Below are 16,079 nucleotides of genomic sequence, written 5' to 3' on the forward strand. Positions count from 1 at the left end.
CTACAAGGGCCGGCAGATCATCGGGCCCTTCCGCCGCTTCACCGCCATCATCGGCCCCAATGGCTCCGGTGAGTCCCGCGGGGGGCACTCGGCGGGAGTCAGAGCGGCTCCCGGGGTGGTCTGAGGGGTGACCCCGAGTTCTTTACACCGCCCTGCTCCTGCTTCCTCCTGCCGTCCTGCCCGGGGGGATTCCCCCTTACACGGGGTCCCTCCTAAGCCTTGGGGCGCTCCCCGTCCGTTCTCTACAGCCCTCGGTTCTCTGGGCCCCCTCAGTTCCCTGGGGTCCCCCCATTCACTGGGCTCCCTCCTCCTTCTCTGGGGTCCGCCCTCAATTCCCTGGGTTCCCCCATTCCTCGGGGTCCCTCCTCTTTTTCTGGGTTCCCCTCTCAATTCCCAAGGTTCCCTCCAAGCCGCCATTCCATGGCCTCCCCCCATTCTCTGGGGTCCCCCCTCAATTCCCTGGGTTCCCCCATTCCCCGGGCTCCCTCCTCTTTCTCTGGGGTCCCTCCTTAATTCCCTGGGCTCCCTCCATTCCCTAATTTCCCCCTAAAATTCTCCAGTCTCTGAACTCCCCCCTCTTCCCCTGGGGTCCCCCCTTAATTCCCTGGGCTCTCCCCATTCCATGGAGTTCCTCCTCAATTCCCTGGACTCCCTCAATTCCCTGGACTCCTTCCAAGCCTCCAGTCCTTGGGATCTCCCCTCAATTCCCTGAACTCCGTCCTCTTTTCCTTGTGATCTCCTCTCAATTCCCTGGGCTCCCTCCAAGCCCTGCCATTCCCTAATTTCCCCCTAAAACCCTCCATTCCCTGGACTCCAGCTTCTTTTCTTGGGGTCTCCTCTCAATTCACTTGACTCCCTCAATTCCCTGAACTCCCTCCTCTTTTCCTCGTGATCTCCCCTCAATTCCCTGGGCTCCCTCCATTCCATAGGATCCCTCCTCAATTCCTTGGCTTCCCTCAATGCCCTGGACTCCCTCAATTCCCTGGGCTCCCTCCAATCTCTCCCATTCCCTAAATTTCCCCTAAAACCCTCCATTCCCTGAACTCCCTCCTCTTTTCCTTGGGGTCTCCTCTCAATTCCCTGGGCTCCCTCAATTCCCTCAACTCCCCTCATTCCACAAGAGCATCCCCCCCGACCGTTCCCACCTCCTAAAAACCACCCGGAGGGGTGGGAACGGTCGGGGGGGGGGATCCCTCGTGCTTTTTTATTGGGAGGAACCCCTCAATATCCCCATTCCCAGGCAAATCCAACCTGATGGACGCCATCAGCTTCGTGCTGGGCGAGAAAACGAGCAACCTGCGGGTGAAAACGCTGCGGGATCTGATCCACGGCGCCCCCGTGGGGAAACCGGCGGCCAGCCGCGCTTTTGTCAGCATGGTGTACTCGGAGGAGGGCGCCGAGGACCGCACCTTCGCCCGGGTCATCGTCGGTGAGTCCTCCCGGGGCTGTTTGGGGGAAGGGGAGAGGGGTTTGGGGGGGATTTGGGGGGATTTGGGGCTTTTCCCGCCGGTCCCGGGGCTGTTTGGGGGAAGGGGAGAGGGGTCTGGGGGAGATTTGGGGGGATTTGGGGAGGGTTTGGGGGAGATTTGGGGGGATTTGGGGCCATTCCCGGCGCTCCCGGGGCTGTTTGGGGGAAGGGGAGAGGGGTTTTCGGGGGGATTTGGGGGGATTTGGGGCCATTCCCGCCGTTCCTGGGGCTCTTATCGCTGCTCCCGGGGCTGTTTGGGGGGATTTTGGGGGGTTTGGGGAGGGTTTAGGGGGATTTTGGGGGCATTTGGGGCTTTTCCCGTCGATCCCGGGGCTGTTTGGGGCAAAGGGAGAGGGGTTTGGTGGGATTTGGCAGGGTTTTGGGGGGGTTTGGGGGGATTTGGGGCTCTTATCGCCGATCCCGGGGCTGTTTGGGGGGCATTTGGGAGGGTTTGGGGGGGTGTTGGGGGGGTTTGGGAGGGATTTGGGGGCCTTTGGGGTCTTCCCACCACTCCTGGGGCTCTTTGGGGCAAAGGGAGAGGGGTTTGGGGGGGATTTGGGGGAGTTTGGGAGGGTTTTGGGGGGATTTGGGGCTTTTCCCGTCGGTCCCGGGGCTGTTTGGGGGAATTTTGGAAGGGTTTTGGGGGGATTTGGGGCCATTCCCGCCGCTCCCGGGGCTCTTATCGCTGCTCCCGGGGCTGTTTGGGGGAAGGGGAGAGGGCTTTGGGGGGGATTTGGGGCTTTTCCCGCCGGTCCCGGGGCTGTTTGGGGGAAGGGGAGAGGGATTTGGGGGGATTTGGGGGGATTTGGGGCTTTTCCCGTCGATCCCGGGGCCATTCCCGCCGCTCCTGGGGCTCTTATCGCTGCTCCCGGGGATGTTTGGGGGGTTTGGGAGGGTTTTAGGGGGGTTTGGGGTCTTCCTGCCGATCCCGGGGCTGTTTGGGGCAAAGGGAGAGGGGTTTGGTGGGATTTGGCAGGGTTTTGGGGGGGTTGGGGGGATTTGGGGCTCTTATCGCCGATCCCGGGGCTGTTTGGGGGGCATTTGGGAGGGTTTGGGGGGGTGTTGGGGGGGTTTTGGGAGGGATTTGGGGGCCTTTGGGGTCTTCCCACCGCTCCTGGGGCTGTTTGGGGGAAAGGGAGAGGGGTTTGGGGGGATTTGGGGGGATTTGGGGCTTTTCCCGTCGATCCCGGGGCCATTCCCGCCGCTCCCAGGGCTCTTATCGCCGCTCCCGGGGCTGTTTGGGGGGATTTTGGGGGGTTTGGGGAGGGTTTAGGGGGATTTTGGGGGCATTTGGGGCTTTTCCCGTCGATCCCGGGGCTGTTTGGGGCAAAGGGAGAGGGGTTTGGTGGGATTTGGCAGGGTTTTGGGGGGTTTGGGGGGATTTGGGGCTCTTATCGCCGATCCCGGGGCTGTTTGGGGGGCATTTGGGAGGGTTTGGGGGGGGGTGTTGGGGGGGTTTGGGAGGGATTTGGGGGCCTTTGGGGTCTTCCCACCACTCCTGGGGCTCTTTGGGGCAAAGGGAGAGGGGTTTGGGGGGGATTTGGGGCTTTTCCCGTCGATCCCGGGGCCATTCCCGCCGCTCCCAGGGCTCTTATCGCCGCTCCCGGGGCTGTTTGGGGGGATTTTGGGGGGTTTGGGAGGGTTTTGGGGGGGTTTGGGGTCTTCCTGCCGATCCCGGGGCTGTTTGGGGGAAAGGGAGAAGGATTTGGGAGGGATTTGGCAGGGTTTTGGGGGGATTTGGGAGGGTTTTGGGGTGATTTGGGGTCTTCCCGCCGCTCCCAGGGCTCTTATCGCCACTCCCGGGGCTGTTTGGAGGAAAGGGAGAGGGGTTTGGGGGGGTTTTGGGGGGATTTGGGGCCATTCCTGCTGCTCCCGGGGCTCTTATCGCTGCTTCCGGGGCTGTTTGGGGGGGATTTGGGAGGGTTTTGGGGGGCTTTGGAGGAGTTTGGGGGGGTTTGGGGCCCTTCCCGCCGCTCCTGGGGCTCTTTGGGGGAAAGGGAGAGGGGTTTGGGGGGGATTTGGGAGGGTTTTGGGGGGATTTGGGGCCTTTCCTGCCGCTCCCGGGGCTGTTTGGAGCAAAGGGAGAGGGGTTTGGGGTGCCCTGAAATTGCTGCTGAAGGTGCAGGTAGTGATGGTGAGAGGAGAGGGCTGTGAGCACACCTGTACGTGTGTCAGTGTGGGTGTGAAGGGGGCACATTTTGGGGGTGTTTAGAGTTTGGGAAGCACATTTTAAAGAGTTTAGGGTTTGGGGGCACAGTTTAGGGTTTGAGGGACACCTTCTGGGAGTGTTTAGGGTTTAGGGGAGCTCCTCTGACCCCCCAAAATCCCCCCAAACCCCCCAGCACAGGCAGCTCTGAGGAGAGGGCTGTGAGCACACCTGTACCTGTGTCAGTGTGGGTGCGAAGGGGGCACATTTTGGGGGTGTTTAGGATTTGAGGAGCACAGTTTAAGGGGTTTAGGGGTTTGAGGGCACAGTTTAGGGTTTGGGGGATCCCCTGTGATCCCCCTAAATCCCCTACTCCAGGCAGTTCCAGGAGGAGACCTGTATGGGTCAGCTCCAGGAGCACACCTGTACCTGTAGGGGTGTGAGTGTGAAGGGGGCACATTTTGAGGGTGTTTAGGGTTTGGGGAGAACAATTTAAGGGGTTTAGGGTTTAGGGGAGCCTCTGTGATCCCCCAAAATCCCCCCAAACCCCCCAGCACAGGCAGCTCCGAGGAGGGGACCATGAGCACACCTGTACCTGTGTCAGTGTGGGTGCAAAGGGGGCACATTTTGGGGGTGTTCAGGGTTTGGGGGACACATTTTGGGGGTGTTTAGGGTTTGGGGGACACCTTCTGGGGGTGTTTATGGTTTGGGGGAACCCCCTGACCCCCAAAATCTCCCCCCAAAATCCCAGGCAGCTCCTCAGAGTACAAGATCAACAACCGTGTGGTGCAGCTGAGTGAGTACAGCGAGGAGCTGGAGAAGTTGGGGATCCTCATCAAGGCCAGGAACTTCCTCGTCTTCCAGGTGGGGAGGGGGATTTGGGGGGAATTTTGGGGTTTGGGGGGATTTGAGGGGTTTGGGGGAGGTTTTGGGGGGTTTTGGGGTGTCCAGGGGGATTTTGTGGAGGTTTCTGTGCTCTCTGCCATCGAGGCTCCTCTGAGGATTTGAGGAGGGGTCTCCCCTTCCCCCAAAGGATCCCTGGGGGGATTTGGGAGGGATTTTGGGTTTTGGGGGGATTTGGGGAGGTTTGGGGGGTTTTGGGGGGTGTTTGGGGTGTTCAGGGGGATTTTGTGGAGGTTTTTGTGCTCTCTGCCATCAGGGCTCCCCTGAGGATTTGAGGAGGGGTCTCCCCCTCCCCCGAAGGATCCCTGGGGGGATTTGGGGACCCCACAAAAGGATTTGGGGCCCCCCTGAGCCCATAAAGCACCCCAAGGTGCTGAGGGAGGGGCTCTGCCCTTCCCATCCCCTGAAGGAGACCCCAGACCCCCGTGTGCATTTGGGGGTCTCCCCAATCCCTCCTCCCCACAGGGGTCCCCCCAAACTGCCCCAAGGGTTTGTAGGGTTTGAGGGATCCCTGACTGGATTTAGGATCCCTCACAAGGATTCAGGGATTCCTGACAGGGATTTAGGGATCTCGCATGGTTTAAGGGCTCCTGACGGGGATTTAGAGATCTCTGACAGGATTTAGGGATGCCACACAGGGATTTAGGGATCCCTCACAAGGATTCAGGGATTCCTGACAGGGATTTAGGGATCTCTCACAAGGATTCAGGGATCCCTGACAGGGATTTAGGGATCTCTCAGGATTTAGGGATCTCCCACAGGGATTTACGGATTCCTCAGAGGAATTTAGGGATCCCTGACAGGGATTTAGGGATCCCTCACAGAGATTTAGGAATACCTCAAGGTTTTTTTTTTAGGCACCTTTCTCAGGGATTTAGAGATCTCTGACAGGGATTTAGGGATCTCTGACAGGATTCAGGGATCCCTGACAGGATTTAGGGATCTCTCAGGGATTTAGGGATCTCCCACAGGGATTGAGGGATTCCTCAGAGGAATTTAAGGAATCTGTTTTAGGATTTAGAGATCCCTGACAGGGATTTAGGGATCCCTCACAAGGATTTAGGAATACCTCAAGGGGATTTTTGGGAACCTTTCTCAGGGATTTAGAGATCTCTGACAGGGATTTAGGGATCTCTCACAGGGATTTAGGGATCTCTGACAGGGATTTAGGGATCCCTGACAGGGATTTAGGGATCTCTCAGGGATTTAGGGATCTCCCACAGGGATTTCGGGATTCCTCAGAGGAATTTAAGGAATCCCTTTTAGGATTCAGGGATCTCTGACAGGGTTTAGGGATCCCTCACAAGGATTTAGGGGTTTCTCAGAGGAGTTTAGGGATCCCTCACAGAGATTTGGGAATACCTCAAAGAGATTTTTAGGGGACTTTCTCAGGGATTTAGGGATGCCTCACAGGGATTTAGGGATCTCTGACAGGGATTCAGGGATTCCTGACAGGGATTTAGGGATCTCTCATGGATTTAGGTATCCCTCACAAGGATTCAGGGATTCCTGACAGGGATTTAGGGATTTCTCACAAGGATTTAGGGGTTTCTCAGAGGAGTTTAGGGATCCCTCACAGAGATTTAGGAATACTTCAAGGTTTTTTTTTTAGGGACCTTTCTCAGGGATTTAGAGATCTCTGACAGGGATTTAGGGATCTCTGACAGGATTTAGGGATCCCTGACAGGGATTTAGGGATCTCTGACAGGATTTAGAGATCTCTGACAGGATTCAGGGATCCCTGACAGGATTTAGGGATCTCTCAGGGATTTAGGGATCTCCCACAGGGATTTCGGGATTCCTCAGAGGAATTTAAGGAATCCCTTTTAGGATTCAGGGATCTCTGACAGGGTTTAGGGATCCCTCACAAGGATTTAGGGATTTCTCAGAGGAGTTTAGGGATCCCTCACAGAGATTTGGGAATACCTCAAAGAGATTTTTAGGGGACTTTCTCAGGGATTTAGGGATGCCTCACAGGGATTTAGGGATCTCTCACAGGGATTCAGGGATTCCTGACAGGGATTTAGGGATCTCTCATGGATTTAGGGATCCCTGACAGGGATTTAGGGATCTCTGACAGGGATTCAGGGATCTCTCATGGATTTAGGGATCCCTGACAGGAATTGAGGGATCCCTGACAGGATTTAGGGATCTTTTAGGGATCTCCCACAGGGATTTACGGATTCCTCAGAGGAATTTAGGGATCCCTGACAGGGATTTAGGGATCCCTCACAAGGATTTAGGGTTTCCTCAGAGGAGTTTAGGGATCCCTTACAGAGATTTAGGAATACCTCAAGGGGATTTTTAGGGACCTTTCTCAGGGATTTAGGGATCTCTGACAGGGATTTAGGGATCTCTGACAGGATTTAGAGATCTCTGACAGTATTTAGGGATCTCTAACAGGATTTAGGGATCTCTGACAGGATTTAGAAATCTCTGACAGGGATTTAGGGATCTCTGACAGGGATTTAGGGATCTCTGACAGGGATTTAGAAATCTCTGACAGGGATTTAGGGATCTCTGACAGGATTTAGAGATCTCTGACAGGGATTTAGGGATCTCTGACAGGGATTTAGGGATCTTCCACAAGGATTTAAGGATTTCTCCTGGGCATTTAGGGATCCCTGACAGGTCTGAGGGATCTCTGTCAGCACTGAGGGATGTCACAGGGACTGAGGGATCCCACGGGGACTGAGGGATGTCACAGGGACTCAGGGGTGTCACAGGGTCTGAGGGATGTCACAGGACTCAGGGATGTCACAGGGTCTGAGGGATCTCTGACAGGACTGAGGGATGTCACAGGGTCTCAGGGATGTCACAGGGACTCAGGGATCCCTGTCAGCACTGAGGGATGTCACAGGGACTCAGGGGTGTCACAGGGTCTGAGGGATGTCACAGGACTCAGGGATGTCACAGGGTCTGAGGGATGTCACAGGGTCTGAGGGATCTCTGACAGGACTCAGGGATGTCACAGGGTCTCAGGGGTGTCACAGGGTCTCAGGGATGTCACAGGGACTCAGGGATGTCACAGGGTCTCAGGGGTGTCACAGGGCCGGTTTAACCCCTCCATCCCCAGGGGGCAGTGGAGTCCATCGCCATGAAGAACCCCAAGGAGCGCACGGCGCTCTTTGAGGAGATCAGCCGCTCGGGGGAACTGGCCCCGGAGTACGACAAGCGCAAGAAGGAGATGGTCAAGGCCGAGGAGGACACCCAGTTCAACTACCACCGCAAGAAAAACATCGCCGCCGAGCGCAAGGAGGCCAAGCAGGAGAAGGAGGAGGTGGGCAGGGCGCAGAGCCCCGGGAAAAGGGGGGTTTGGGATGGTCAGAGTCCTGGGAAAAGGGGGGTTTGGGGATGATCAAAATCCCGGGAAAAGAGGGGTTTGGGGAGGGTCAGAGTCCAGGGAAAAGAGGGGTTTGGGAAGGGTCAGAATCCAGGGAAAAGGGGTTTGGGGGGGTCTGAGTCCTGGGAAAAGGGGGGTTTGGGGATGATCAAAATCCCGGGAAAAGAGGGGTTTGGGGAGGGTCAGAGCCCCGGGAAAAGGGGGGTTTGGGGAGGGTCAGAATCCAGGGAAAAGAGGGGTTTGGGGAGGGTCAGAATCCAGGGAAAAGAGGGGTTTGGGGACAGTCAGAGTCCTGGGAAAAGAGAGGTTTGGGATGGTCAGAGTCCTGGGAAAAGGGGGGTTTGGGAAGGATCAAAATCCCAGACAAAGCAGGTTTTAGGAATGGTTGGAATCCCAGGAAAAGACAGATTTGGGAAGGTTCAGAATCCCGGGGAAAGCAGGTTTCAGGAATGGTTGGAATCCAGGAAAAGGGGTTTGGGGGAGTCTGAGTCCTGGGAAAAGGGGGGTTTGGGGAGGGTCAGAATTCCAGGAAAAGAGAGGTTTGGGAAGGGTCAGAATCCAGGGAAAAGAGGGGTTTGGGGACAGTCAGAGTCCTAGGAAAAGGGGTTTGGGGAGGGTCAGAGTCCTGGGAAAAGGGGGGTTTGGGGATGATCAAAATCCCGGGAAAAGAGGGGTTTGGGAAGGATCAAAATCCCAGGAAAAGCAGGTTTCAGGAATGGTTGGAATCCAGGGAAAAGAGGGGTTTGGGAATGCTCAGAATTCCAGGGAGAGAGGGGTTTGGGAAGGATCAGGATCCTGGGAAAAGGGGGGTTTGGGAATGCTCAGAGTCCCAGGAAAAAACAGGGGTTTGGGAAGGTTCAGAGTCTTGGGAAAACACGGGTTTGGGAATGATCAAAATCCCAGGAAAACAGGGGTTTGGGAAGGATCTGGATCCCAGGAGAAGAGGGTGTCAGGAATGCTCAGAATCCTGGCTTTGGAAGGTTCTGGACAGAGCCAGGGCTTGGGAGGCTCCTGGGCAGAACCAGGCCCAGGAGCTGGGCTTGGACAGAACCAGGACAGAACCAGGCCCAGGAGCTGGGCTTGGACAGAACCAGGCCCAGGAGCTGGGTTTGGACAGAGCCAGGCCCAGGAGCTGGGTTTGGACAGAACCAGGACAGAACCAGGCCCAGGAGCTGGGTTTGGACAGAACCAGGCCCAGGAGCTGGGCTTGGACAGAACCAGGACAGAACCAGGCCCAAGCCTTGGCTTTAGGAATCTTCTGGAGCCCTGGCTTGGAGAAGATCCTGCACAGAACCAGGCCCAAACCCTGGTTTAAGCAGAACCAGAGCCAGACCCTGGGTTTGGACAGAACCAGACCCAAACCCTGGGGTTAAGCAGAACCAGACCCAGATTTAAACAGACCCAGACCCAAACCCTGGGGTTAAACAGACCCAGACCCAGATTTAAACAGACCCAGACCCAAACCCAGGTTGAAGAGCCCCCAGCACAGACCCAATCTCCCCCTCAGGCCGACCGGTACCAGCGCCTCAAGGACGAGGTGGTTCGGGCCCAGGTGCAGCTGCAGCTCTTCAAACTGTTCCACAACGAGGCCGAGATCGAGAAGCTCAACAAGGAGCTGGGGCTGAAGAACAGGGAGATCGACAAGGACAAGAAGAGGATGGACAGGGTGGAGGACGAGCTCAAGGACCGCAAGAAGGAGCTGGGCAAGATGATGAGGGAGCAGCAGCAGATTGAGAAGGAGATCAAGTGAGCCCGGGGGTGCTCTGGGGTTTGGGCAGTGCTGGGGTGGAGGTTTTGTCTGGTTCCAATCAATCCCTGCCCAGTTCTGATCAATAATCCCCTCTGACCTGGCCCCAGGTGAGCCTGGGGGTGCTGGGGTGGGAAATGGGGCTGGGTCCACTCAATTCCTGACTCCAGAACTAAAGGAGAGAAGGATTCCACAAACCCCAAAATGGGCAAAGATTCCCCAAACCCCAAAACCAGGGAAGGATTCCTCAAACCCCTAAACAAAGAAAGGATTCCCCAAACCCCCAAACTGGGGAAGGATCCCCCAAACCTCAAAACAAGGGAAGAATTCCATAAACCCCAAACTGGGTCAGGAAAGGTTTCCATAAACCCCCAAACTGGGGAAGGATTCCAGAAATCCCGAAACCAGAGAAGGCAAAAATTCCCCGAACCCAAAAACCAAGGAAGGGAAGGATTCACTAAACCCCAAAACTGGGGAAGGATCCCCCCAAACAAGGGAAAGGATTCCCCCAAACCCCAAAAACATGGAAAGGACCCCCCAAACCCCAAAAACGGGGGAAGGATCCCCCAAACCCCAAACTGTGAAAGGATCCCCCAAAGCCCAAAACAAAGAAATGATTCCCCAAAACCAGAAAGGGAAAGGATTCCCCCAGACCCCCAAAACCAGGGCAAGGACCCCCCAAATCAGGGAAAGGACCCCCAAGCCCCAAACTGTGGGAGGATCCCTCAAAGCAGAAGGACCCCCCAAGCCCCAAAACCAGGGCAAGGACCCCCCAAAGCAGAAGGACCCCCTAAGGCAGAGCAAGAACCCCCCAGAGCAGAAGGACCCCAAAACCAGGGAAACGACCCCCCAAAGCAGGAAAAGGCCCCCCCAGAGCAGAGGGACCCCCTAAAGCAGAAGGACCCCCCAAATCAGAAGGACCCCCAAAGCAGGAAAAGGCCCCCCCAGAGCAGAGGGACCCCCTAAAGCAGAAGGACCCCCAGAGCAGGAAAAGGCCCCCCCAGAGCAGAAGGACCCCCAAATCGGAAGGGCCCCCCCAGAGCAGAGGGACCCCCCAAAGCAGGGAAAGGCCCCCCCCCAGAGCAGAGTGACCCCCCAGAGCAGAAGGACCCTCCAAACCCCCAAAGCAGAAGGCTCCCCCAAACTGTGGGAGGACCCCCCAAAGCAGAAGGACCCCCCAAACCCCAAAGCAGGGCAAGAACCCCCCAGAACAGAAGGACCCCAAACCCCCAGAGCAGGAAAAGGCCCCCCCAGAGCAGAGGGCCCCCCCAAACCCCAGAGCAGGAAAAGGCCCCCCCAAGCAGAAGGACCCCAAACCCCCAAAGCAGGAAAAGGCCCCCCCAAGCAGAAGGACCCCAAACCCCCAAAGCAGGAAAAGGCCCCCCCCAGAGCAGAGGGCCCCCCAAGCAGAGGGACCCCACAGAGCAGAAGGACCCCAAAGCAGGAAAAGGCCCCCCCAGAGCAGAGGGTCCCCCCAAACCCCAGAGCAGAGGGACCCCCCCAAGCAGAGGGACCCCCCAGAGCAGGAAAAGGCCCCCCAAGCAGAGTGACCCCCCAAAACCAGAGGAAGGCCCCCCCAAGCAGAGGGTCCCCCCAAACCCCAGAGCAGAGGGACCCCCCAAAACCAGGGGAAGGCCCCCCAAGCAGAGGGACCCCCAGAGCAGGAAAAGGCCCCCCCAGAGCAGAGGGTCCCCCCAAAGCAGGAAAAGGCCCCCCAAGCAGAGGGACCCCCAAGAGCAGAAGGACCCCAAAGCAGGAAAAGGCCCCCCCAGAGCAGAAGGACCCCCAGAGCAGAAGGGCCCCCCAAAGCAGGAGAAGGCCCCCCAAGCAGAGGGCCCCCCAAGCAGAGGGACCCCCGCCCAGCGGCGCCGTCGCCCGCAGGGAGAAGGACTCGGAGCTGAACCAGAAGCGGCCGCAGTACATCAAGGCCAAGGAGAACACGTCCCACAAGATCAAGAAGCTGGAGGCGGCCAGGAAGTCGCTGCAGAACGCCCAGAAGCAGTACAAGAAGCGCAAGGCCGACATGGACGAGCTGGAGAAGGAGATGGTGTCTGTGGAGAAATCCCGGCAGGAGTTCGAGGAGCGCATGGAGGAGGAGAGCCAGAGCCAGGGCAGGGACCTGACCCTGGAGGAGAACCAGGTGTGGGCTGGGACAGGAGAGATTTGGGGGTTTGGGGAGGGAAAACCAGAGCCAGGAGAGAGATCTCACCTCGGAGAACCAGGTGTGGGGTGATCTGTGGGGTGTGGGGAAAACAGAGCCAGGGCAGGGGCCTGACCCTGGAGGAGAACCAGGTGTGGGCTGGGATTTGGGGGTTTGGGGTTTAGGGAAGGACCTGACCCTGGAGGAGAACCAGGTGTGGGCTGGGATTTGGGCTTTGGGGAGGGAAATCCAGAGCCAGGGCAGGGACCTGGAGGAGAACCAGGTGTGGGCTGGGCCAGGTGGGGTTTTGGGAAGGCTCCCTGGATCCCAGGTGAGCCCATCCAGGTGCCCTGACACCCCCTGGGCTGGGGGGATTTGGGGATTTACGGAAGGTTCCCTGGCCCCCAGGTGACCCCCTCCAGGTGTGCTGACCCCTTGGGATTTGAGGATTTGGGGATTTGGGAATTTGGGAATTTGAGGATTTGGAGCTCCAGGTGAGCCCACACAGGTGTGCTGAGCCAGGTGTGGTCACCCTGTGGGATTTGGGGAAGGCTCTTTGCTCCCCAGGTGCCCTGACACCCCCAGGCTGTGGAGATTTGGGGATCTGGGGATTTGGGGAAGGCTCCCTGGCCCCCAGGTGTCCCCCAGGTGTCCCCCAGGTGTCCCCCAGGTGCGCTGACCCCCAGGTGTCCCCAGGTGAAGAAGTACCACCGGCTGAAGGAGGAGGCCAGCAAACGCGCCGCCACGCTGGCCCAGGAGCTGGAGAAGTTCAACCGCGACCAGAAGGCCGACCAGGACCGCCTGGACCTGGAGGAGAGGAAGAAAGTGGAGACTGAGGTGGGCCCAGGTGTCCCCAGTGTCCCCAGGGTGTCCCCGGGGTGTCCCCGGGGTGTCCCAGTGTCCCCAGGTGTCCCAGGGTGTCCCCAGGGTGTCCCAGGGTGTCCCAGGGTGTCCCCAGTGTCCCAGGGTGTCCCCAGGGTGGCCCAGCTGAGCCCCAGTGTCCCCAGGGTGTCCCCATGGTGGCCCAGCTGAGCCCCAGTGTCCCCAGGGTGTCCCCAGTGTCCCAGGGTGTCCCCAGTGTCCCAGGGTGTCCCCAGCTGAGCCCCGCTGTCCCCAGGGTGTCCCAGGGTGTCCCCAGGGTGTCCCCAGTGTCCCAGGGTGTCCCCAGGGTGGCCCAGCTGAGCCCCAGTGTCCCCAGGGTGTCCCAGTGTCCCCAGCATGTCCCAGGGTGTCCCCAGCTGAGCCTCGCTGTCCCCAGGGTGTCCCCAGGGTGTCCCAGTGTCCCCAGGGTGTCCCCAGTGTCCCCAGGGTGGCCCCAGTGTGTCCCAGTGTCCCCAGTGTCCCAGGGTGTCCCCAGCTGAGCCCCGCTGTCCCCAGGCCAAGATCAAGCAGAAGCTGCGGGAGATTGAGGAGAACCAGAAGCGCATCGAGAAGCTCGAGGAGTACATCGCCACCAGCAAGTGGGTGACAGGGCCCCGGGGTGTCCCCAGGGGGGCTGGAGTGTCCCCAGGGGGGCTGGAGTGTCCCCAAGGGGGCTGCAGTGTCCCCAGGGGGGGCTGGAGTGTCCCCAGGGTGTCCCCAAGGGGGCTGCAGTGTCCCCAGGGGGGGCTGCAGTGTCCCCAGGGTGTCCCCAAGGGGGCTGCAGTGTCCCCAGGGGGGGCTGGAGTGTCCCCAAGGGTCCCCGGGATGTCCCCAAGGGGGCTGGGAATCCCCCACAATCCCATTTTTGTCCCCCCAGACAATCCCTGGAGGAGCAGGAGAGGCTGGAGGGGTGGGATTGACCCTAAACCATCCCCAAATCCCCCCAAAATCCCCCCAGATCCCCCCAACTCCCCATTTCTCCCCCCAGACAGTCCCTGAAGGGGCAGAAGAGGCTGGAGGGGTGGGATTGACCCCCCAAATCCCCCCCAACTCCCCATTTCTCCCCCCAGACAGTCCCTGGAGGAGCAGGAGAGGCTGGAAGGGATGGGATTGACCCCCCCAAATCCCCTGAAATCCCCCCAAACCCCCGTCTCTCCCCCAGACAGTCCCTGGAGGAGCAGAAGAGGCTGGAAGGGATGGGATTGACCCCCCCAAATCCCCCCAAACCCCCAAATCCCTGTTTGTCCCCCCAGGCAGTCCCTGGAGGGGCAGAAGAGGCTGGAGGGGTGGGATTGACCCCCAAATCCCCTGAAATCCCCCCAAACCCCCGTCTCTCCCCCAGACAGTCCCTGGAGGAGCAGAAGAGGCTGGAAGGGATGGGATTGACCCCCCAAACCCCCAAATCCCTGTTTGTCCCCCCAGACAATCCCTGGAGGAGCAGAAGAGGCTGGAGGGTGAGCTGACCGAGGAGGTGGAGCTGGCCAAGCGCCGCATCGACGAGATCAACAAGGAGCTGAACCAGGTGAGCAGCTGGGGACACGGAGACTGGACATTCCTGGGGACACTGGGGACAGCACTGTGACCAGGGCCACCTGGCCGGGGTCAGCACTGGGGTGGGGAGCAGGAGCAGGGGTCACTCTGACCCGGACTGGACACTGCTGAGGGCTGTGTCCGGTTTGGATGGACACTGAGGCCCGTGTCCAGTTTGGGATGGACACTGAGGGCTGTGTCCAGTTTGGGATGGACACTGAGGGCTGTGTCCAGCCTTGGATGGACACTGAGGGCTGTGTCCAGTTTGGACACTGAGGGCTGTGTCCAGTTTGGATGGACACTGAGGGCTGTGTCCAGTTTGGGATGGACACTGAGGGCTGTGTCCAGTTTGGGATGGACACTGAGGGCTGTGTCCGGTTTGGATGGACACTGAGGGCTGTGTCCAGTTTGGACACTGAGGGCTGTGTCCAGTTTGGATGGACACTGAGGGCTGTGTCCAGTTTGGATGGACACTGAGGGCTGTGTCCAGTTTGGGTGGACACTGAGGGCTGTGTCCGGTTTGGATGGACACTGAGGGCTATGTCCAGTTTGGGTGGACACTGAGGGCTGTGTCCAGTTTGGGATGGACACTGAGGGCTGTGTCCAGTTTGGGTGGACACTGAGGGCTGTGTCCAGTTTGGGATGGACACTGAGGGCTGTGTCCAGTTTGGGTGGACACTGAGGGCTGTGTCCAGTTCGGGATGGACACTGAGGGCTGTGTCCAGTTTGGATGGACACTGAGGGGCTGTGTCCAGTTTGGACACTGAGAGCTGTGTCCAGTTTGGGATGAACACTGAGGAATGTGTCCAGTTCATTAAGGACACTGAGGAATGTGTCCAGTTCATTAAGGACACTGAGGGCTGTGTCCAGTTTGGGATGGACACTGAGGGCTGTGTCCGGTTTGGATGGACACTGAGGGGCTGTGTCCAGTTTGGATGGACACTGAGGGCTGTGTCCAGTTTGGACACTGAGGGGCTGTGTCCAGTTTGGATGGACACTGAGGGCTGTGTCCAGTTTGGACACTGAGGGCTGTGTCCAGTTTGGATGGACACTGAGGGCTGTGTCCAGTTTGGATGGACACTGAGGGCTGTGTCCAGTTTGGACACTGAGGGCTGTGTCCAGTTTGGATGGACACTGAGGGCTGTGTCCAGTTTGGACACTGAGGGCTGTGTCCAGTTTGGATGGACACTGAGGGCTGTGTCCAGTTTGGACACTGAGGGCTGTGTCCAGTTTGGATGGACACTGAGGGCTGTGTCCAGTTTGGACACTGAGGGCTGTGTCCAGTTTGGGATGGACACTGAGGGCTGTGTCCGGTTTGGATGGACACTGAGGGCTGTGTCCAGTTTGGACACTGAGGGCTGTGTCCAGTTTGGATGGACACTGAGGGCTGTGTCCAGTTTGGGATGGACACTGAGGGCTGTGTCCGGTTTGGGATGGACACTGAGGGCTGTGTCCAGTTTGGGATGGACACTGAGGGCTGTGTCCAGTTTGGACACTGAGGGCTGTGTCCGGTTTGGATGGACACTGAGGGCTGTGCCCAGTTTGGGATGGACACTGAGGGCTGTGTCCAGTTTGGATGGACACTGAGGGCTGTGTCCAGTTTGGGCACTGAGGGCTGTGTCCGGTTTGGGATGGACACTGAGGGCTGTGTCCAGTTTGGGATGGACACTGAGGGCTGTGTCCAGTTTGGATGGACACTGAGGGCTGTGTCCAGTTTGGATGGACACTGAGGGCTGTGTCCACTTTGGATGGACACTGAGGGCTGTGTCCAGTTTGGGATGGACACTGAGGGCTGTGTCCAGTTTGGATGGACACTGAGGGCTGTGTCCACTTTGGATGGACACTGAGGGCTGTGTCCGGTTTGGATGGACACTGAGGGCTGTGTCCACTTTGGATGGACACTGAGGGCTGTGTCCAGTTTGGACACTGAGGGCTGTGTCC

General features: G+C 58.5%; 1 protein-coding gene across 1 annotated transcript in view; it reads left to right on the forward strand.

The window, feature by feature from the left end:
- Positions 1–4: 4 nt before the first annotated feature.
- Positions 5–16,079, forward strand: part of SMC1A (structural maintenance of chromosomes 1A) — a gene marked incomplete at its 5' end in the record, with an annotated part of 36,601 nt that continues 20,526 nt past the window's right edge. Inside the window, 9 exons of the mRNA XM_066340217.1 lie at positions 5–68; positions 1,241–1,429; positions 4,366–4,478; positions 7,594–7,797; positions 9,368–9,606; positions 11,489–11,747; positions 12,444–12,584; positions 13,125–13,207; positions 14,031–14,130. Of these exons, the coding sequence (XP_066196314.1) occupies positions 5–68; positions 1,241–1,429; positions 4,366–4,478; positions 7,594–7,797; positions 9,368–9,606; positions 11,489–11,747; positions 12,444–12,584; positions 13,125–13,207; positions 14,031–14,130 (1,392 nt within the window). The remainder of the gene's footprint in view (positions 69–1,240; positions 1,430–4,365; positions 4,479–7,593; positions 7,798–9,367; positions 9,607–11,488; positions 11,748–12,443; positions 12,585–13,124; positions 13,208–14,030; positions 14,131–16,079) is intronic.

Source organism: Sylvia atricapilla, unplaced genomic scaffold, assembly GCF_009819655.1.
Source record: "Sylvia atricapilla isolate bSylAtr1 unplaced genomic scaffold, bSylAtr1.pri scaffold_149_arrow_ctg1, whole genome shotgun sequence".
Taxonomy (NCBI): Eukaryota; Metazoa; Chordata; class Aves; order Passeriformes; family Sylviidae; genus Sylvia; species Sylvia atricapilla.